Source organism: Sus scrofa, chromosome 1 (genome assembly GCF_000003025.6).
Source record: "Sus scrofa isolate TJ Tabasco breed Duroc chromosome 1, Sscrofa11.1, whole genome shotgun sequence".
Classification (NCBI taxonomy): domain Eukaryota; kingdom Metazoa; phylum Chordata; class Mammalia; order Artiodactyla; family Suidae; genus Sus; species Sus scrofa.
In genome coordinates, this window is record NC_010443.5 from 252,341,060 (window position 1) to 252,359,640 (window position 18,581).

Genomic DNA, 18,581 nt, shown 5'->3' on the forward strand with positions numbered 1-18,581 from the left:
ACACATTCCTCTCCCAAGTCCTTCTTCTAAAAGTCATCTAGTTGTTAGGACCCTCCAAACAATCCTTCTGGGGTTCTTCAGAACTCTTTGCTATGCTCCCAGTAATCCATGCAAGTACCACTTACATATTAACAAATATCTATGAAGAGTCTATGTACCAAGGCACTGTTCTAGGGCCTGGCAAGTGTATTTCCATGGAACAAACCAGATAAAAATCCTTATCTTTGTGAAACTGATATTCTAGTGAAAAAACCAAGACAATAAGTAGTAAACAAATATAAAAAATATATTGGAAGGGGAAATAGGAGTGGAGATGGGGTTCCAATTGAAGTATAGAGGTTGGAAAGCTTCACTGAGCCATATCAAAGGGCAGGAATGCGAAACATACAGGATATGTATGCTGGGAGCAATTCAGCCATAACTGCTAGGCAGGCTGAGGGGAGAGGGTGATGGAGGCTATTGTGACTACAGCGGCTGCGGTGGCGGCGGGGGATGGGGAAAAGACGTCGGGAAGACTACGAAAGGCCAGATTCCATCTGTCTTGTAGACTACTGTCAAAATGTGAATTTCTACTGGGGGTGAAATGGGAAGCCTTCACAAAGTTTTCAGCAGAGGAGGGCCATAATTTGTTTTTGTTTTTGAAGCATCTCTCAGGCTGCAAATGTGAAGAGACAAGGGAAGAAAAGTGGGCCCAAGAAGCTATTGCAATAACCCAGGCGAGGCATGATCGTGGTTTGGACCATCATGGTGGCAACTGTGTTAAGTCATAAAATTAATATTTGTTTAATTCATGTTATGGCAATAATTACGGCTTGCACTGAATGCATCACTAAGACGCCTTTGCGGTGGGTTTTTGCAGCCTGGATTTCAAGTTAGGGTAAACAAGGAAAGGGGGAGAAATGGTTTGAGGTTACCAAGGAAACAGAACATCATTCGCGCTGAGGTAGTTCTAGGCCTTTAGGCCTCTGGCGCAGCAATAATTCCTCGGTTGAGACCACCCGCTGCTTCCCAAAGACCATGCGCAACAGGCCGGGGTGGGAGCCTATGGAAAACTCAGGTCTTTCCGCAAAGCGGGACAAGCGCATCCCGGGAATCGTAGTTCTGCGCCCTTGCGCAGGCGCAGTGGACCACTCCTCCAGCTTGCGCGCGCAGCCCCTGCAGGACCAGCTTCTAGAAGCTCATTGCGGTGGTGTTGGTTGTGGCTGCGAGTCCTGACGCAGGTAGTGGTTGCCCCGGGCCCCTAGTTTGGGGGCCGAGTCTGGGTCTTTGGCTCCAAGGGCGCACCTGTTGGCGGGGTGGGGACCGAGGGGCGTCTCGCTGTGCACTCCCAACGCCGCAGCTTTTGCGGGAGGTGGGCGCGCTCCCGGATGGAGCTTTCCCCTCTCCCTTCTCTGCGCCCATGGTCTTACAACTTCGGTACTTTGGTGTTTTGGGCGGGAAAATTCATTGTGAGTGCGCGGGGGAGGGGGCGGTCCCGTGTATTGCGGGATGTTCAGCAGCATCTCTGTTTCCACTCATCAGGTACCAGTAGCATCTTTCCTCCCCTGGCGTGATAGCCAAAATGTCTTCGGACATTGCCAAACGTTGCCTGGTGGCAAATCCCCCCTCCTTCCCGTTTGAGAACTACTTTCTGCCTGCGTCACATTTTCGCGGAGCCTTTATTGTAAGCTCCCTGGAGATCGCAACGAGTGTTTTAGCCACTGCAGAGTCCCATGTGCCCAGCGCGGCGGCAAGTAAAATGTGGTGGGCGCCTAATCTTTGGCGGAGGAATAAATGACGTCATGCATACTGTGTGTCGGGCTCCGTGCTGGGAGGTGGGTAATTAATTGGTAGGATAGTTGCAAAAGGAGGAGAGAGTCCTCCCTCGCCGAAGAGTAGCTCATCTCTTGGGTGCTCTGTGAGGGTCAGGACCCTGATCCGACCCATCCACGCCCGTCTCCATAGTGCCCGGTTCCCAAGTCATTGTAGATGGTCAGTTATTTGTGGACTGAGAGGATGCCCGCAATACAGGGTAGGCTCTGTGCGGAAGAGCACTTGGGAGCCAGAGAAAGCCTCTTGGAGGGGACCATTGAAAGGAGTCAGGTATTAAAGAATGAGTAAGTTTGGTGGGGGAGGAAAAGAAGGTAGCACTCCAAGGAGAAAGAATGCCTCCAGTGCAAAGGGGGAAGAGGAAGGAGTTTCTGGAAATGGAGGAATACTTCTCAATGGCTGCCGTGGTCATCAGGGGCAGCTAGAGCTCGAGGGGAGGTCATCAGGGCAGGGCTTCTAGATCTTCCTGCCTGGCTTCTGCATTTGAATTTTATCCTGAGACAGCTGGGCAGCGTTAGGACCATATTTTGCATATTAAAAGGAATCCTTTAGCTGTGGTGTGAGGCTGAGTTGAAGAAGCCTGTCCCTGTTCTGAGGTGGTTTGAAGAGCAGAGGAGGGGAACTAAAACCATCAGAACCTGCTTATTGATTATGTGAGAAATTTGAAAGTCAGATATGAAATTATGCTTCTGCATTGAGCAGCCGGGAGGAAATGGTTGAGAGCAGGAGTTGAAGGATTTGTGAGTGGATCCTATAGCAATGACCCTTTCCTGATATGTTTTGCTTATGAGGAGTATTTTGTCTGAAGCTACTGTTTTCCTGGCGGTTACCTTTAAGTAACTCCTCGGCTTTTCCTCTCCAGAGAAAATTATTCCTTTAATCTAGTAGCTGCGTAGGGCTGGTCTAGGCCTCTGAGAATGTGTATATAAGGACATGTAGCAGAATCAAACCAAGAACAATGTTTTTAAGATTAACAATGTGTTTCACTTATTTAATATCTTATATTTCTTGACAGTTTCTGCAAGACCAGAAAGTGACTCCTTGGAACACTTGATATTTTGCTGGAGAGTGCCTGTCGGTGGTCTGTGCTGACACTCACAGTCTAAAGGGGCCTGGATTCCTCCTGGGGATACACGTTAGAAGCCGGAATAGCCTGAACGAGATGACAGCCATCTCCGCAGACCCTCCAACTCTGGTCGCAAGTGAACAAAACAGGGTCCTAAGGATGGAGACCCCTGGAGATCAAGAAGCTCTCCTAAGAGGAGACGTTGCTGACCCAGAGTCTTTCAGGCAGAGGTTTAGGTGGTTTTGTTACTCAGAAGAGGCTGGACCCAGAAAAACCCTGAATCAACTGTGGGAGCTCTGCACTCAGTGGCTGAGACCAGACATTCACACAAAGGAGCAGATTCTAGAGCTTTTGGTCTTTGAGCAGTTCCTAACCATTTTACCTGCAGAGATCAGGATTTGGGTAAAGTCCCAACATCCTGAGAGTAGCGAGGAAGTGGTGACCCTAGTAGAGGATTTGACCCAAATGCTTGAAGAAAAGGAAGGTGAGAGTTATAGACAGAGGGAGGGAGTGGGAGAGGTCTCAAGACTTGAGGGTAAACTCGCCCACAGAAAGCACTTCATTACGAAAGAGTTGGGACTGGCTTTGAATTGGCTCTGCCATTTACTGTGTGACCTGGGGCACGCTGCGTAACCTCTCAGAACTTTAACTTACTACTCTAGCAAAAGGGAGGATTAAACCAGATGAAGTATAATACTTGGAAGATGTTCGAGAAATATTAATTTCTTTCCCTTCACCCTTGGGCAAGGGGACCTCAGTACACAGGAGAGAAAGAAATGATCTGAAAATGTTTGAAGTCGCAGGCACATCATCCAGGCCAGGGCTCAGCTTTTAGCCCCAGTGTGTGCATCACATGTTTCTTGAGTGGGACTGTCCAGTATCTGCAATAATGGAAATATGCTCTGTACTGTTAAGCACACGAAATGTGGCTAGTGCAAATAAAGAGGAGAATTTTTTTTTTTTTTTTTTTGGTTGCACTGGCGACATGTGAAAGTTCCCAGGTCAGAGATCGAACTCTTGCCACAGCAGCAGCCCAAGCCACTGCAGTGACAATGACGGGTTCTTAACCCATTGCACCCCAAGGGAACTCCAAGAATTGAATTTTTAATTAAATTTAAACTTGAATAGCCATATGTGGTAGGTAACTCCACCTAATGGGTTAGTGCAGTTCTACAGCCTTAGGGAAGGAACAGCTGACTTATATTTTTTATTTACATTATTATATATTATATGTAAGTATATAAAATGTAAAACTGAATTATAGCATTGCAAAACATTGATAGATTTTGCAGTGGTGGATGGCCCTTTGAGGGCATGTGGTTCAGTTTTTATAAAATCCCTCTAATATATGCTACAAATATTTCAAATATTGACCTTAAGGCCCTCAAAATGTATGTGTGGCTTTGTAGTCTACCAAGAGTTCTGAGATAGGGGAAATAGTGTTTAGCTCCACAGACTTCATTTGTGGTGACACAGTTAATTGGTGTATCCAAAATTTTGAGTTTCCTGGTGCCTTTCCTGCTTCTCTGTCACTGCAACATCATGCTTCCTCCTCTCTGTGGAGGCCCCTGCAATAAAGAATTCCATGAATTGATTACTGTGATATTCCATAAGATATAACAATTTCCTTAAAATAATCCTTTTTTCCTGTTTTTACATGATTCTAATTGTTAACTTTTATTGTCTCATCAATAAGCTGCCTAAAATTCTTTTCATGAGAAAATACAATAATGATTTTAATTAGAAGAAGAGCTGTTGACATCTCAAGGTATTTAATACATATAAATCATACATTCAGAATTCCTGATTTCCATCTTTAGGAATCTGCTGGTAACCCCAGAGGTGGAGCTTGTTCTTAAGACTGGCTTTCCTTCCATAAGTGACTCTGGTGCAAATCATTGTGCTAGGACTGTGAAGAAAACAAATCAATACATAAAACAAATACACTGTTTCACCTTATACATCTTGTAAATATTTTTTAAATGATGATGAAAATTAAAAACAATAAAACTGAGTATGTGGAATGAACGAAATCAGTTTTTGTGAGCTTAGGAATTGAAAGAGTATTTTATGGGTAAGGGGGAAAGCTTGGGTTTTAATAAGAAACTATCTGTGGCCATCCTCTCTGTTTTAAAAGCATAGGAAAGATTTTTTTTTTCCCCTCTTTTTTTTTTTCTGTCTTTTTTGCCATTTTTGGGGCTGCTCCCACGGCATATGGAGGTTCCCAGGCTAGGGGTCGAATCGGAGCTGTAGCTGCCAGCCTACGCCAGAGCCACAGCAACACGGATCCGAGCCGCATCTGCGACCTACACCACAGCTCACAGCAACGCTGGGTCGTTAACCCACTGAGCAAGAGCAGGGATCGAACCCACAACCTCATGGTTCCTAGTCAGATTCGTTAACCACTGTGCCACAATGGGAACTCCTTTTTCCCTCTTTTTCTGACCCCTTTCTCCAGAAGGATGTATCTAATAATTTTCAGTCCGTGGAGCCCATATGAAAAACTGGACTGTTTTTTTTACCCCCTTCCTAGATCCAGTTTCTCAAGATTCTGCTGTTTCCCAAGAGGAGAACACTGAAGAAGATAAAACGGTTTCTGTTCTTCCCAGTACTGAGTCCCAGGTGAGCGTTCCTTCACTGGTTTTCATTCCTGGTTTGTTTGTTTCCTGGTTGCACTCATAGTATGTGGAATTTCTGGGGCCAAGGATCAAACTTGCACCACAGCAGTGGCCAGGACCATAGAAGTGACAACACCTGGTTCTTAATCAACTGAGCTACCAGGAAACTCCCATACATTTTTTTTTGTTTTGTTTTGACCATTTTTCATCTTTTTAATTTTCTTTTTGTTTTGTCTTTTGGTCCTTTTAGGGCCACACCTGTGGCATATGAAAGTTCCCAGGCTAGGGGTCAATTGGAGCTACAGCTGCCAGCCTACACCACAGCCACAGCAATGCCAGATCCAGGCCACGTCTGCCATCTACACCACAGTTCACGGCAATGCCAGATCCTTAACCCACTGAACAAGGCCAGGGATCAAACCCTCATCCTCATGGATCCTAGTTGGGTGAGCTAACCACTGAGCCACGATGGGAACTCCAAGTTAATTTTCTAATTGAGGTCTAATTGACATGCAACATTGTATTAGTTTCAGGTATACAATGTAATGATTGAAAATTTGTATATATTGTGAAATGGCCATATTAAGTCTGGTTAACATCTGTCACCATATATTGTGAGAGTTGTCATTCTTTTTTTGTGTGTGTGCTTTTTAGGGCTGCACCTGCAACATATGGACATTCCCAGGCTAGGGGTCAAATCAGAGCTGCAGCTGCTGGCCTACACCACAGCTCACGGCAACATCAGATCCTTAACCCACTGAGTGAGGCTGGGGACGGAACCCATATCTTCATGGATTCTAGTCAGTGTTGTAACCTGCTGACCCACAACGGGAACTCCCGAGTTTTCATTCTTAAGTGAATGCACACTGAGCTTCTCCTGAGTGATATGAAGACACTAGAATAACTAAAGACAATCTTCTTTTTCTCACAGTCTTCACAGTTCTTAGAGTTCATCTGTGAAATAGTAAAATGTGCTATTTTACTTCAGTTACCAGGATTGATCAGAAGTCTGACTAATAATAAAAACAAAACCATTCATTAAAATTCAGCAGTTTCTCCTCATACAATTAGTCAGGTGGAAATAGAATTTTATTTCCCGAACATGATTAAAAAAAAAAAAGTCTCCAGCTGGATAGAGTTGAAAAATAAAAAGCAGTCTTCACAATGCCAGCAGAAAGATAAGGCTGTCTCACCTTAGTGCTATTTAAAGAATATTTTTGGAGTATTCTAGTCAATGCAGCATGATAAGAAAGAAATGAGGTGGGTATTGGTATGAAAGGAGCAAGTGTGTGTTATTTGTAGGTAACGTCTTTGGAAAATCTCAGAGAAGCAACCAGACAAGTACTGAAACTCATAGAGTAGCTGAGAAAAGTAGCTAGTTACAAATCAGCAAATTTCCTATATACCAGTAAGTATCAGTTGTGGGGAAACACTTCTTACTCACGGTAGTAAATGATAGTGCTGTGGTAGGATAATAGCAGCTCCCCAGAATTTGTCCCTTTCGAGATCCCTGGCACCTGAGATTGTTGCTTTATTTGGAAGCGAAGTCCTTGCAAATGTGATAAGGATATGAATTGAAATTGTTCTGGATTATATGGGTGGACCATAAACGCCATCACAAGTGTACTTAGAAGAGAGAGACTAAACACGAAAACAGGAAGAAGCAATGAACTTTAGGAGCCTAGAAGAAGATTGGAATGATAAGGGTGCAAACAGAAGAACCCCAAGGAACACTGGCAGCTGAGAAAAGCTGAAAGAGGCAGGGAACCCTTAGAGCCTCTGAAGGGAATGCTCTTCCACCCAGCTTCTGGCCACTTGAATCAGGGGAGAATACCCTTCTGATATTTTTTTTAGCCCTAGTTATGGTCATTTATTACAGCACCCACAGGAAGCTACTGCAAGCGCTAACCGCCACACTGCTGTACTGCCTCACACATCATGCAGGGGATGCTGAAATGTGTTTTCATGATTTACTGGGCTAATTTGTGATTTGGAGTAATTGTCAGTGTGAGTTTGGGTTGTTGAGCCCAGGTTCTTGTTTGATTGCTGTAGAAGGTAATTGCTACTTAACAACCAACTGGAAATTGAAATTTGGAATGTAGTCACTGATACTACTCTTACATATTTAGTTATGGCCTAACTTATATTCATTTGGATTTGGGGTTGGGGAATGTAATTCGTATCCTTCGTTTAACATTTTCTGTTAATCCTGGAAATCATTGTATTAAGGTGAAGTCGATCATTGTTAGACATTCCAGAGAATCCTTGTACAGCGTTTCACACCAGGGGCTAAATGGAAAAGGCGGGGATCATATCATAATCCTGTTCTATATCACTTGTAGTTGGCATATAATAGCTACCTTATAGTTTGCTTTGGAATTCTTAAAAACTTGAATATTATCAAAACGATTATTTTTATATCCTGACCACTTCTCCGAATTCTTAGGATCTCTTTGGGAATAACCCAGTACAAAAAGGCTCTCTTTGGTGTCTAGGAATCCATGACGCTCAAGGATGTGGCTGTGACCTTCTCCAGAGGAGAGTGGAGGAAGCTGGAGCCCTTTCAGAAGGACATATATAAGGAGGTGCTGCTGGAGAACTTTAGGAGCCTAGAGTTTCTGGGTAAAGACATCTTCTCTCCATGATCTAGCATCTAAGGGGGGTAACTTTTTGTCCACTATTATTAAAAGGTAAAATAACTGTTTTGACTGGGCTCAGAACGATGATGTGACTAATCCTAAAAATGGGTCCTAAAAATATACTTCTCTGCAGTGTCTTCTCCAAAAAAAGGAGTCTTTGCTTCATTGGACTGGAAATGTTAAGGGTCATTTTGCTGTCATCATGGCTATACCGCCCCCATTTTTCTCCTCAAATTCCAGTGTTGAAGTCTGTATTTAATAGCATCTCCCCCCTGGAGAACCAGAGGCTGTGAATGTTGGAATATCTTGATTCTAGGCAAAAATAGCCATTTTCTATTCTTTTCTCTTATGAGCAGGCTTTCCAGTTTCGAAATTAGATTTGATTTCCCAGCTAAAGTGGGCTGGATTGCCACGGCTGCTGCAGAAAATCTCAAAAAGCTCCAGACGAGGTGAGTTGGTGAAAAGTAGAGGAGGAAGTTGAAGCAGTTACTTACCAAGTCGTTTGGAAGAGCTTTTGAAATATTGGGTGGGCTACGTACTCAAGTAGAAAGATGGTTAGAATATAGGTCTTGCTTTCCTGGAATGTTCATTTTAAGAGGGGTGACTGTTAGTTGGGTCCTCTGAGAAGTCGACACCAAGATATGATTAGCCATGTCCTGGGGAGAATTCCAGAGAAGGGAAGAGGGGAGGGAACTGATTCAAGCTGGGGTTGCTGTCAGTGTGATGCAGGTCTGACACCAGTGATCAGAGAGGAAAGGAAGGAATATTGGGGAGGAAGAATCTTAGATTGAAGTGCAGGTTAAGAAAGTTTTGACAGGAGTTCCCATCATGGCACAGCAGAAATGAATCTGACTAGGAACCATAAGGTTGCAGGTTCAATCCCTGGCCTCATTCAGTGGGTTAAGGATCAAGCATTGCAGTGAGCTGTGGTGTGGATCACAGACATGGCCTAGATCTGGTGTGGCTGTGGCTGTGGCTTTGGCTGGCAGCTATAGCTCCGATTCGACCCTAGCCTAGGAACCTCCATATGCTTCGGGTGTGGCCCTAAAAAGCAAAAAAAGAAAAAGAAAAAAAGAAAGTTTTGACAGAGCCAAAAAAGTCCTCTCACCAGAGTTACCTGCCAGAATTGTGTGCCTCACAGGAATAGGCCTAAATATCCTTGCTGTTCTTGTCACTGATGGGGCACCCATGCAAAAGTGGCCTTGGTATGATGGCATGGTGCAGTCATTGAGCAGTAGCCAGGGCTGTTGGCTCAGTGGTCCAGAGGAGGGCTGAGAGGCATGTTTTCATGGATGGAGTTTCTCAGACTAGGGGTTGAATCAGAGCTATAGCTGCCAGCCTATACCACATCCATAGCAACACAGGATCCGAGCTGTGTCGGCACGCTATACCTCAGCTCACAGCAACGCCGGATCCTTAACTCACTGAGTGAGGCCAGGGATCAAACCCGCATCTCACGGATCCTAGTCAGGTTCATTAACCGCTGAACCATGAAGGGAACTCCGAGATGTATAACTTATTTTAAAAGTCATTTATAGTGGATTGGAGGGAAAGTTTTTGGAAAAGCCAGAATCTGTAGCCCTGATTTATAAAACGTTCATGCAAATCAGTAGGGAATACTGAGTCTGTTAGAAAAGTGAGCAGAGAACTTCAGTAGATGACTGACAAAAATAAAATTTCAGAGTTCCCCTTGTGGCAAAGTGGGGTAAGAATCCTATTGCAGTGGCTCTGGACGCTTTGGAGGCAAACGTTTGACCCCTGCCTGGTGTAGTGGGCTAAAGATCTGGCATTACCACAGCTGCAGCTGGGATTCAATCCCTGCCCTGGGAACTTCCATAAGCTGTGGGTACAGCCATTTAAAAAAAAATTTAAGTAGCTGTGAACATGAAAAACATGTTCCAGGTCACTGGTCAACGATGTAATTTACATTTAAAGAACAGCACTATTTATTATGAATCAAATTTGCAAAGGTTTAGAGAAAGAGCATTTGACCAGAAATGAATACTCAGATACTTCTCATCATGTGTTATTTGGTGATAGAACTTCTCTTCCCTTTGGTTCAATAATTCCAGTTTTATGACTCCCTTCTGAGGAAACAGTAATCATTTGAGAAAAATTTAATGAGAAGCTAATTAAACAAACAGTATATATCTATGATGGATTATTGTGTAACTGATTAAAATTATCTGTATGAAGAATAAACCAATGATGTGGGAAAGAACTGTGAATGAAAAAAGTAATCTTAAATATTATACCTAGATTTTTCTATCCTAAAATATGTAGAAAAATTTCCAGAAAAAACATGCAGAATGTTCAGTAATGGTTAACTTCTGGGTAATAGGCTTTTGTGTTTTATTTTATTATTTTTTTTTGAAAAGCGTTTGTTAGCATTTCATGAACCTCCTTCCGTGTGGCTTCAAGCTACCAGGATAGAGCCGCCTCCCCCTCCCCCCAGACTCCCTTCCCTCATTCTTTTCTTTTCTTTCTTTTTTTTTTTTTTTTTTTTTTTTTGTCTTTTTAGGGCCGTACCCCAGCATGAGGAGGTTCCCAAACTAGGGGTTGAGTTGGAGCTGTAGCTGCCGGCCTATGCCACAGCCACACCAAAGCCAGATCCAAACCATGTCTGCGACCTACACCACAGCTCACTGCAATGCTGGATCTTTAATCCAATGAGCAAGGCCAGGAATCGAACTTGCAACTTCATGGTTCCTGGTGGGATTCGTTTCCGCTATGCCATGACAGGAACTCCCTGCTCCCTCATTCTTAATCTCAGCTCTTCTGCTGAAAAATTTGGCCTTTAGGGTGACATGCTGCTTTGGGAGCTTGCCCTTCCCCAAAACTTTGTAGTAGCCCAATCATAGCACATCAGTGGTAGGAGCAATTCCAGTCTTGTTTTTGGCAGCATTTACCCTTATCTGCCCACTGACCAAGGACCATAGTTTATCCAGGTTGCCAGGTGGGCAGAAGCCCTTGTTCCCTATTAGGTGGTAGTGACTCACACCAACTTTTCCAGAGTAATCTGGGTGGTACTGGTCAAAATTGAGCCTGTGGCGACATGTGCCACCAGCATTACCCTGGCCTCCTGGATGCTTCTGGCATTTGCCGTAGCAGCTGTGCCCATGGCTTGTGCCCTGAAGCTTCCAGGTCTTTCTTAGTCTGGAGACATGTCAGCAACTGAGACCAAAGAGGGGACCCTCCTCAGAGTCTCGAGAGCTACCTGGGGTTTTGTATTTTATAATCATCTGGTTAAAAAGTAGCTTTGTGAACGTGACACTGTGATCTCTTGATTAAGAGCTAGTGTGAGTGATGTGGTTAGAAAATGAATTCAGGGTCCTGAGAGGAGCATAAACCTTGAGAGTACAGTGTTAGAGACTATTGGATTTAAACCCTAGGCCCTATCAAATTTGTGTGCTGGTGAAGGTGCTAAGGGATTGAATTCTAGGCAGTATGAAGATTGAAAAAACAGGACTGAAAATGCAGTCATGTGGGAGGGCCGGTAAATGGTTACCTGGCTAGGGTATCTTTAAGGTAGGGCCAGATCATGGTAACCTTGGAAAGGCTAGCGAATGTGTTGTGCATCTGCGATGTGATTAACATTTTTTATGAACTTAGTGCTGTTTGGCTGCTTTGAGGAGAGGCAGTATGGCATATGGATCAAAATGTGGGTCTTGGTGTCAGTCTGGGTTAAAAATCTGGCTCTACCTTTTAAGGTACATGTGACCTTGGGCAAGCTACTTCACACCCTGTGTGCCTCGTTGCCACATCCATAAAACAGGTGCGATGATAGGACCTACTTCATGGTCTTATGGTAAAATGTAAGTGAAATGCAATTAAAGTGTATAGGACCTGGCATTGGGTAATTATTTGATAAATGCACTATCGTTATTATCATGTGGAAAGAAAGCAGATTGGATGTAAGGAGGAAAAGTTTGAACCTATTATAGAAATTGGAAATAAGGGTGAGAACTTGCATCTCTAGCTATAAAGCATAAACCTTTCATCTTCCTCAGTGTTTTTTCTGAGCTCTGAGTTTACCCGGTATCCACATGTTACTTTCCCTTCCCTGTCTCATAAGACTCTGACAATTATCCACACCCTATTCCTTACCATCTCTACCATCTCTATTCCTATTTAAGTCCCTAGTGCAGCAGCTTCCTTTATTGCAAACAGGAAATATTCTATTTGTTATTTCTTTTAGAGTATGAACTTAGCGGTGAATGGAAGGAATCTGGTGGCAATCAAGACGTTCTTGTGGAAGAATCGACTTTAGATAAAATAATAGAAAGATATCTAATGAATAGGGATTGTAACTTGACAGGAGAGTCCTGGAAACGTTCTGGCAGATTAGAGGAGGGTCGTAGTGATAAGGAACATTCACAAGTAGCAGCCACACAAAAGAGCCCCTTTGGAAATAGCTTCAAACCACCTTCAAACCTAATTAAACACCTGAGAGTCTATTTAAGGAAGAAATCTCGGAGGTATAACGAATGCAAGAAACCCTTTAGTTTTCATTCAGATCTTGTTCCGAACCGCAAAGAACATGGTGGAGAAAAGCCACGGAAATGTAATGAAGGCAGGAAAGCCTTAAGTCACTCTTCCTCTCTGACTGAACATCAGAAACATCAGAAAATGCATTTTGGGAAGACCCACACGTGCAGTAACTGTGGGGTAGCCTTTACTCAAAGCTCATGCCTTGGTAAGAAAAAGAGCTCTATATGTGAAAAATGTAGGAAAAATTTAGGTCAAGATACAACCGTAGATAAAGATGAGGGAGCTGAGAGTGGGGAAAAAACCCATACCTGTAGCAAATGTGGAAAAGCCTTTGGCTATAGTGCCTCACTGACCAAACATAGGAGAATTCACACTGGAGAAAAACCCTATATGTGCAATGAGTGTGGAAAAGCTTTCAGTGACAGCTCGTCACTCACACCACATCATAGAACCCACAGTGGAGAGAAGCCCTTCAAGTGCGATGACTGTGGAAAATCTTTCACCCTAAGCGCCCACCTCATTAAACATCAGCGAGTTCATACTGGAGAGAAACCCTATAAATGTAAGGAGTGTGGGAGGCCCTTTAGTGACAGCTCATCTCTCATTCAGCATCAGCGAATTCATACTGGAGAGAAACCCTACACGTGTAACAATTGTGGAAAATCCTTCAGTCACAGCTCATCCCTTTCCAAACATCAGAGAATTCATACTGGAGAGAAGCCCTATAAGTGTGGTGAGTGTGGGAAAGCCTTCAGACAGAATTCTTGCCTTACTCGCCATCAGAGAATTCACACTGGAGAGAAACCGTATTTGTGTAATGATTGCGGGATGACTTTTAGCCATTTCACATCTGTCATTTATCACCAGAGACTGCATTCAGGAGAGAAACCCTACAAGTGTACCCAGTGTGAGAAAGCCTTCCCCACTCATTCGCTCCTTAGCCGTCATCAGAGAATTCATACGGGCGTGAAGCCTTATAAATGTAAGGACTGTGGAAAATCCTTCAGTCAGAGCTCATCTCTTAACGAACATCATCGGATTCACACTGGAGAGAAACCCTATGAGTGTAACTATTGTGGGGCAACCTTCAGTCGAAGCTCCATCCTTGTAGAACACCTGAAGATTCATACCGGAAGGAGAGAGTACGAGTGCAACGAATGTGAGAAGACGTTCAAGAGTAACTCGGGCCTCATCAGACATAGGGGCTTTCATTCTACAGAGTAATTCTTGGAATATAGTAAGGTCGGGGGGAAATTTAGTCACAGTTTCCCTGATTAAAAACCTGAGGTGTAAATTCCCACAGCCTTGATGAATAGCTGCAACTCTGATGGGTTGGCAGCTGGAAACAATATACTTTCTGTCATTCACCCCTCTTCTTGGCAAGGATGTTGACTTTGGTAGGTAGTGAGAGGGTTGGTAAAGGCATGTGAAAAAAGAAGAAAGTAGTAGGAGATGGGAAATAATTCTAAAAGGCCAAATGTGAATATAAATGCAGGAGAGGGGTGCACAGGGCCCACCTTACCAACTTCTTCAGATTTCCCTCTCTCCTAGCTTCCCCCTTCACTACTGGCTAGTGTTACTGAAAGGACCTGACTGGAGCCAGGTAACCCTGTTCAGTCCCAGTTTGCTGACCAACTCCCTCTAACCTTGGACAAACCATTTGACCTTTCTGAATTGTAGTTTCTTTTTTTGGTAGAACGAAGGGATGGGGCTAATCGTTTCTGAGGTTTCTTTTCTTTTTCTTTGATACTCTGATACTTTCTCTGATACTCTCTGAGGCTGTGGGAATAAGTTTAACATTTTGGATTCATTGTAGAAAAGAACTCATTTAAGCTACTGAACTTGTGGCTGAGTGAGAATGCAGGATGCTGTTTGAATACGTGATGGCCAGAACTGCTAGAACGCTACGCATAGGAACAAGTCAGTAAACTGGCTTCAGGGACTGCTTTGGGCAAAGCACCCAGCCTGTTCTTCTGGACATTGGCTCTGGGCTTGGGAGTCTTGATGATGTGCTTCTGGGCCATCTCAGCCATGCGAGTAAAAGGCCTGGGAAAATAGGTGAGGGCTTGGGGGGTGGGGGGAAATGGGTGCTGAAAACAGCTATTTTGGATGAATTGTCTTTTGCAAAATAGAATTCTATTTTTTAAAAGTTTGCCTATGCTAAGTACTGCTTCCTATTATCAGAGTGCAAACATTCTGCTTGGCAAAGGTCACAGCTAAGATTGGGCCCTTTGACATGTTTTAGTTGGTCTGCATGGTAAGATGTGGGTGTGTGTGACTTCATACCAAAAAAAAAAAAAAAAAGCTTGTCTTGAAAGATTATAAAGGCTGACAACAATGGGCCCATATTTCAGTGGGGCAGGTAGGAAGCAGCTACCTTTAGACACGAAATCTTGTCTTCTATTTGCAGAGTTTTCTCACTTACGTAACTTGACTTGCTTACTCTAGGAAGTTGATATTTTGACCCTACCATCTAGAGAAACATATCCCCAAATCTAAAGAGACTCTATTGATAGTAAAATTCAGGGAAGGAATGTGAAATGATGTAGAATAAACTGTCAGTTTTCTATTACGAAATCAGATCTCAAAGAAATAGGCCCTATAGATAGTAATGGTTCATTCCTTACAAATGTCAGTGGTAGAGTCTGAATAATAATTTCTAACTGTGAACAAGGAACTGAAAACCCTGGGTCAGTTAGATTTGGGTCTCAGGTCATAGGGTTCTGGAGGAGCCCCACTGACTCAACAGTGACGCCCAGTTCCTAAAGTTGAAATTTGAGGCAGCTCCTATAGAAAGAGTGAAACGGGTAAACTTTCAGCTTATGGAAGTGAAGAGATGCTTAATGCTTATCTGAGATTCAGCAATATTTGCTGTGATTTAATGGGTTTAGTTTGCAGTGCTACCTCTGGATGATGTTTTTGGCTTCCTCCTGGTGAGCCCACTCTCCCCAAAGCCTGTAGGTCAAGGATTGCTCTGTGATAAATTGGTCTGTGTGGTTATTGCTGAATGGACCAACCAGAGACATTGTAGCCATGAAAGGAAGGTGGCTTACCAGAATTATTCACCCTGGCTTAACTTTTTCCTGAAAAGATAGAAAACTTTGGTTTGTTGTTTTATTTTCTGAAAAGATGCAATCTATAGAGAGAAATATGTAAAAATCTTTGAGGCTTGTTCCAGGATACTTGTTACATTCCCCAGCATGCATAGGAAGATGTTCTATGTCCATATCAGTTGGGAATCTGGGACATGAACTTTTTTAAAAGTTTTATTACAGTATATATTACATATCATAGAAGTCATTCAGGTGTACAATTCAGTGAGTTTTAGCAGATTCACAGAGTTGTACAAATTGGCACCACAGTCCATTTTTAGAAACTTTCATCACCTTAATAAGATCCCTCCTACCCATCTATAGTAATCCTCATTCCCACCCCTGATCCCAGGCAATCCCTAATCAGTCTGTTCTCTGTCTCCAGAGAGTTGCCTTTTCTGGACATTTTGTAGAAATGAAGTCATATATGGTCTTTTTTAGTTTTTAATGTCTGAGTTCATCTGTGGTGTTTTCTAAATTTATCTGTGCTGTAACATATTTGTACTTTATTCTTTTTTGCTGTCCATTAATATCTGATTGTATGGATATGCCCTATTTTGTCCGTTCACCAGTTGAAAGACACTTGGGTTGTTTCCAATTTGCGGCTGTGAAAAATAATGCTGCTTTGAATATTAGCTTGCAGGTCTTTGTGTGGATGTAACATTTTCATTTTTCGTAGATGCCCGAGTGGAGTTGCTGGGTTATATGGTAAATTTTTGTTTCACTTTTTAAGAAGTTGCCAAGTTATTTTCCAAAGTGACTACATCTTTGGCATTCTGAATGTCAATGTGTGAGGGTTCCTGATGAGGTTACCTCCTCATCAGCCCTTGTTACTGTTTGTCTTTTTATCCTAGCCAACCTAGCTGTTGAAGTGGTGTCTCTTTGTGGCTGATGATGTTGCGCATCTTTCCGTGTGCTCTTTAGCTATTCATACATCTTTGGTGAAATGTTTATTCAGGTGTGTTCTCCACTTAAATAATTGAGTAGTTATTAACTTGTAGATCTTTTTATTCTACATGTAAGTCCTTTATACAGTATGAACTTTCTAAATACCATGTACTAGCCACAGAGGGCAACCTCGTATCCCATTGTACAATATTCATCAAAAGCTTGATTTCAGTAACCACATATGTATATAATTGCATAAAGGATACTTAATCTGACCCATCATCTATAAATACTTCCATTCATTTTGGGGTTCTATCAGATCACCAAAAGGTTTTACACTTCTTCTGACTCCTTATAGGATTGCTTTTATTAACCTGTGTTTTCCTCTGTGCTCTTTCTACACTGATGGTTGTTAAAGTCAATCCTATGACATATTTTACTTTAAAATGAAGAACTTGCTTTTAAGCATGTTTCCTCTTAATGAGTTTACATTGAGGATTTTTTTTTTCCACTCACAGGATAAGATGAGGCTTCTCCTGAATTAATTCACTTTCATATACTAATTTTAGATTTTTTTTTACTGTGGTGAAATATCCATAACATAAAATTGACCATTTTAAACCCTTTGGGGGTGGGTGTACAGTGCCACTTTGTGGCATTAAGTACATTCACATTATACTGCAATCATCCCCTTTTATTCGTCTCCCGGTCTTTCCCATTATCCTTACCTGACACTCACTCATTAACTAGTAACTTCCCATCTCCCCTCTCCCAAGCCCCTGGTAACCACTGTTTTACTTTCTGTCTATGAAATTGACTATTCTAGGCACCACATAGAGATAGAATCATTCAATACTTTTCCTTTTGTATCTGGCTTGTTTCACTTAATGTAATGTTTTTAAGGTTCCTGTTGCAGAATGTGTCAGAATTTCCTTTTTTAAGACTGAATAATATTCTGTTGTATGTGTACACCACATTTTGTTGATGCATTCATCTTTCAGTGGGCATTTGGGTTATTTCCTTCATTTTGGCTGTTGTTAATAACGCTGCTATGAACAGTAGTATGCAGATGTTGTTTGAGTCCCTGCTTTCCGTTCTTTGGGATGTATACCTAGAAGTGGAATTGCTGGATGCCCTTAGGGTTCATCCATGTTGTAGCAAACCACAGAATTTCCTTCTTTTTTAAGGATGAATAATATTCCATTGCAGGTATATACCACATTTCTTTATCCATTCATCCATCAGTGCACATTTTGATTGCTTCTACCTCCTGGCTATTGTGAATAATGCTGTAGTGAACATGGGTGTGCAAATATATCTTCAAGGTCTATTTTCAGTCTGTGTGTGTGTATATATATACCCACACATCTGTGTACATATATATATATTTCTCTCTCTCTCCAGAAGCAAGATTGCTGAATCATGATAATTCTCTTTTAAATTTTTTAAGGAACTTCCATGCTATTTTCCATTGAACTGCACCCAATTCACATTTCTACCAACAGAGCTGAAAGGGTTCCTATGTCTCTACATCCTTGCAACACTTATTTGTGGTATTTTTGATAGTGGCCATCCTAATGGGTGTGAGATGATATCTTGTGTTTTTGACTTGCATTCCCCTGATAATTAGTAATGTTGAACGTCTTTTCAACATTCATCTTCTAATGAATGCTCATTAGACATTTCCATGTCTTTAGAGAAATGTCTATTCAAATCCTTTATCCATTTTTTTTAATGCAAATTTTCACTTCCTATTCCATTCCTAGCCAAGAAATCATTGTCAGAAATTCAGTGTCAGGAAGTTTCCTCCTCTATTTTCTTTTAGGAGTTTTATCACTTCAGGTCTTATGTTTAGGTCTTTAATCCATTTTGAGTTCATTTTTGTTTTAAATTACTGAATGAATTTTATTACATTTATAGTTTTATAGCAATCATTACAACCCAATTTTATAGCATTTACATCCCAAACCCCCAGCAC

At 42.3% G+C, this 18,581-nt stretch overlaps 1 protein-coding gene across 1 annotated transcript; it reads left to right on the top strand.

The window, feature by feature from the left end:
- Positions 1,562 to 14,955, top strand: ZNF483 (zinc finger protein 483). The gene is made up of 6 exons (XM_021085145.1): positions 1,562 to 1,733; positions 2,865 to 3,359; positions 5,409 to 5,497; positions 7,989 to 8,115; positions 8,489 to 8,581; positions 12,331 to 14,955. Exons 1-6 carry the CDS (start codon positions 1,562 to 1,564, stop codon positions 13,845 to 13,847), a joined length of 2,493 nt encoding a protein of 830 aa, XP_020940804.1. The 3' UTR covers positions 13,848 to 14,955.

Bases quoted from the DNA above. Each gene is read 5' to 3' on its own strand.
- ZNF483 (XM_021085145.1), top strand. From the start codon at position 1,562: ATGTCTTCGGACATTGCCAAACGTTGCCTGGTGGCAAATCCCCCCTCC. The intron at 1,734-2,864 runs GTAAAATGTGGT...GGAACACTTGAT, and splicing joins TGTGCCCAGCGCGGCGGCAA to ATTTTGCTGGAGAGTGCCTG. The intron at 8,582-12,330 runs GTGAGTTGGTGA...TATTTCTTTTAG, and splicing joins CTCAAAAAGCTCCAGACGAG to AGTATGAACTTAGCGGTGAA.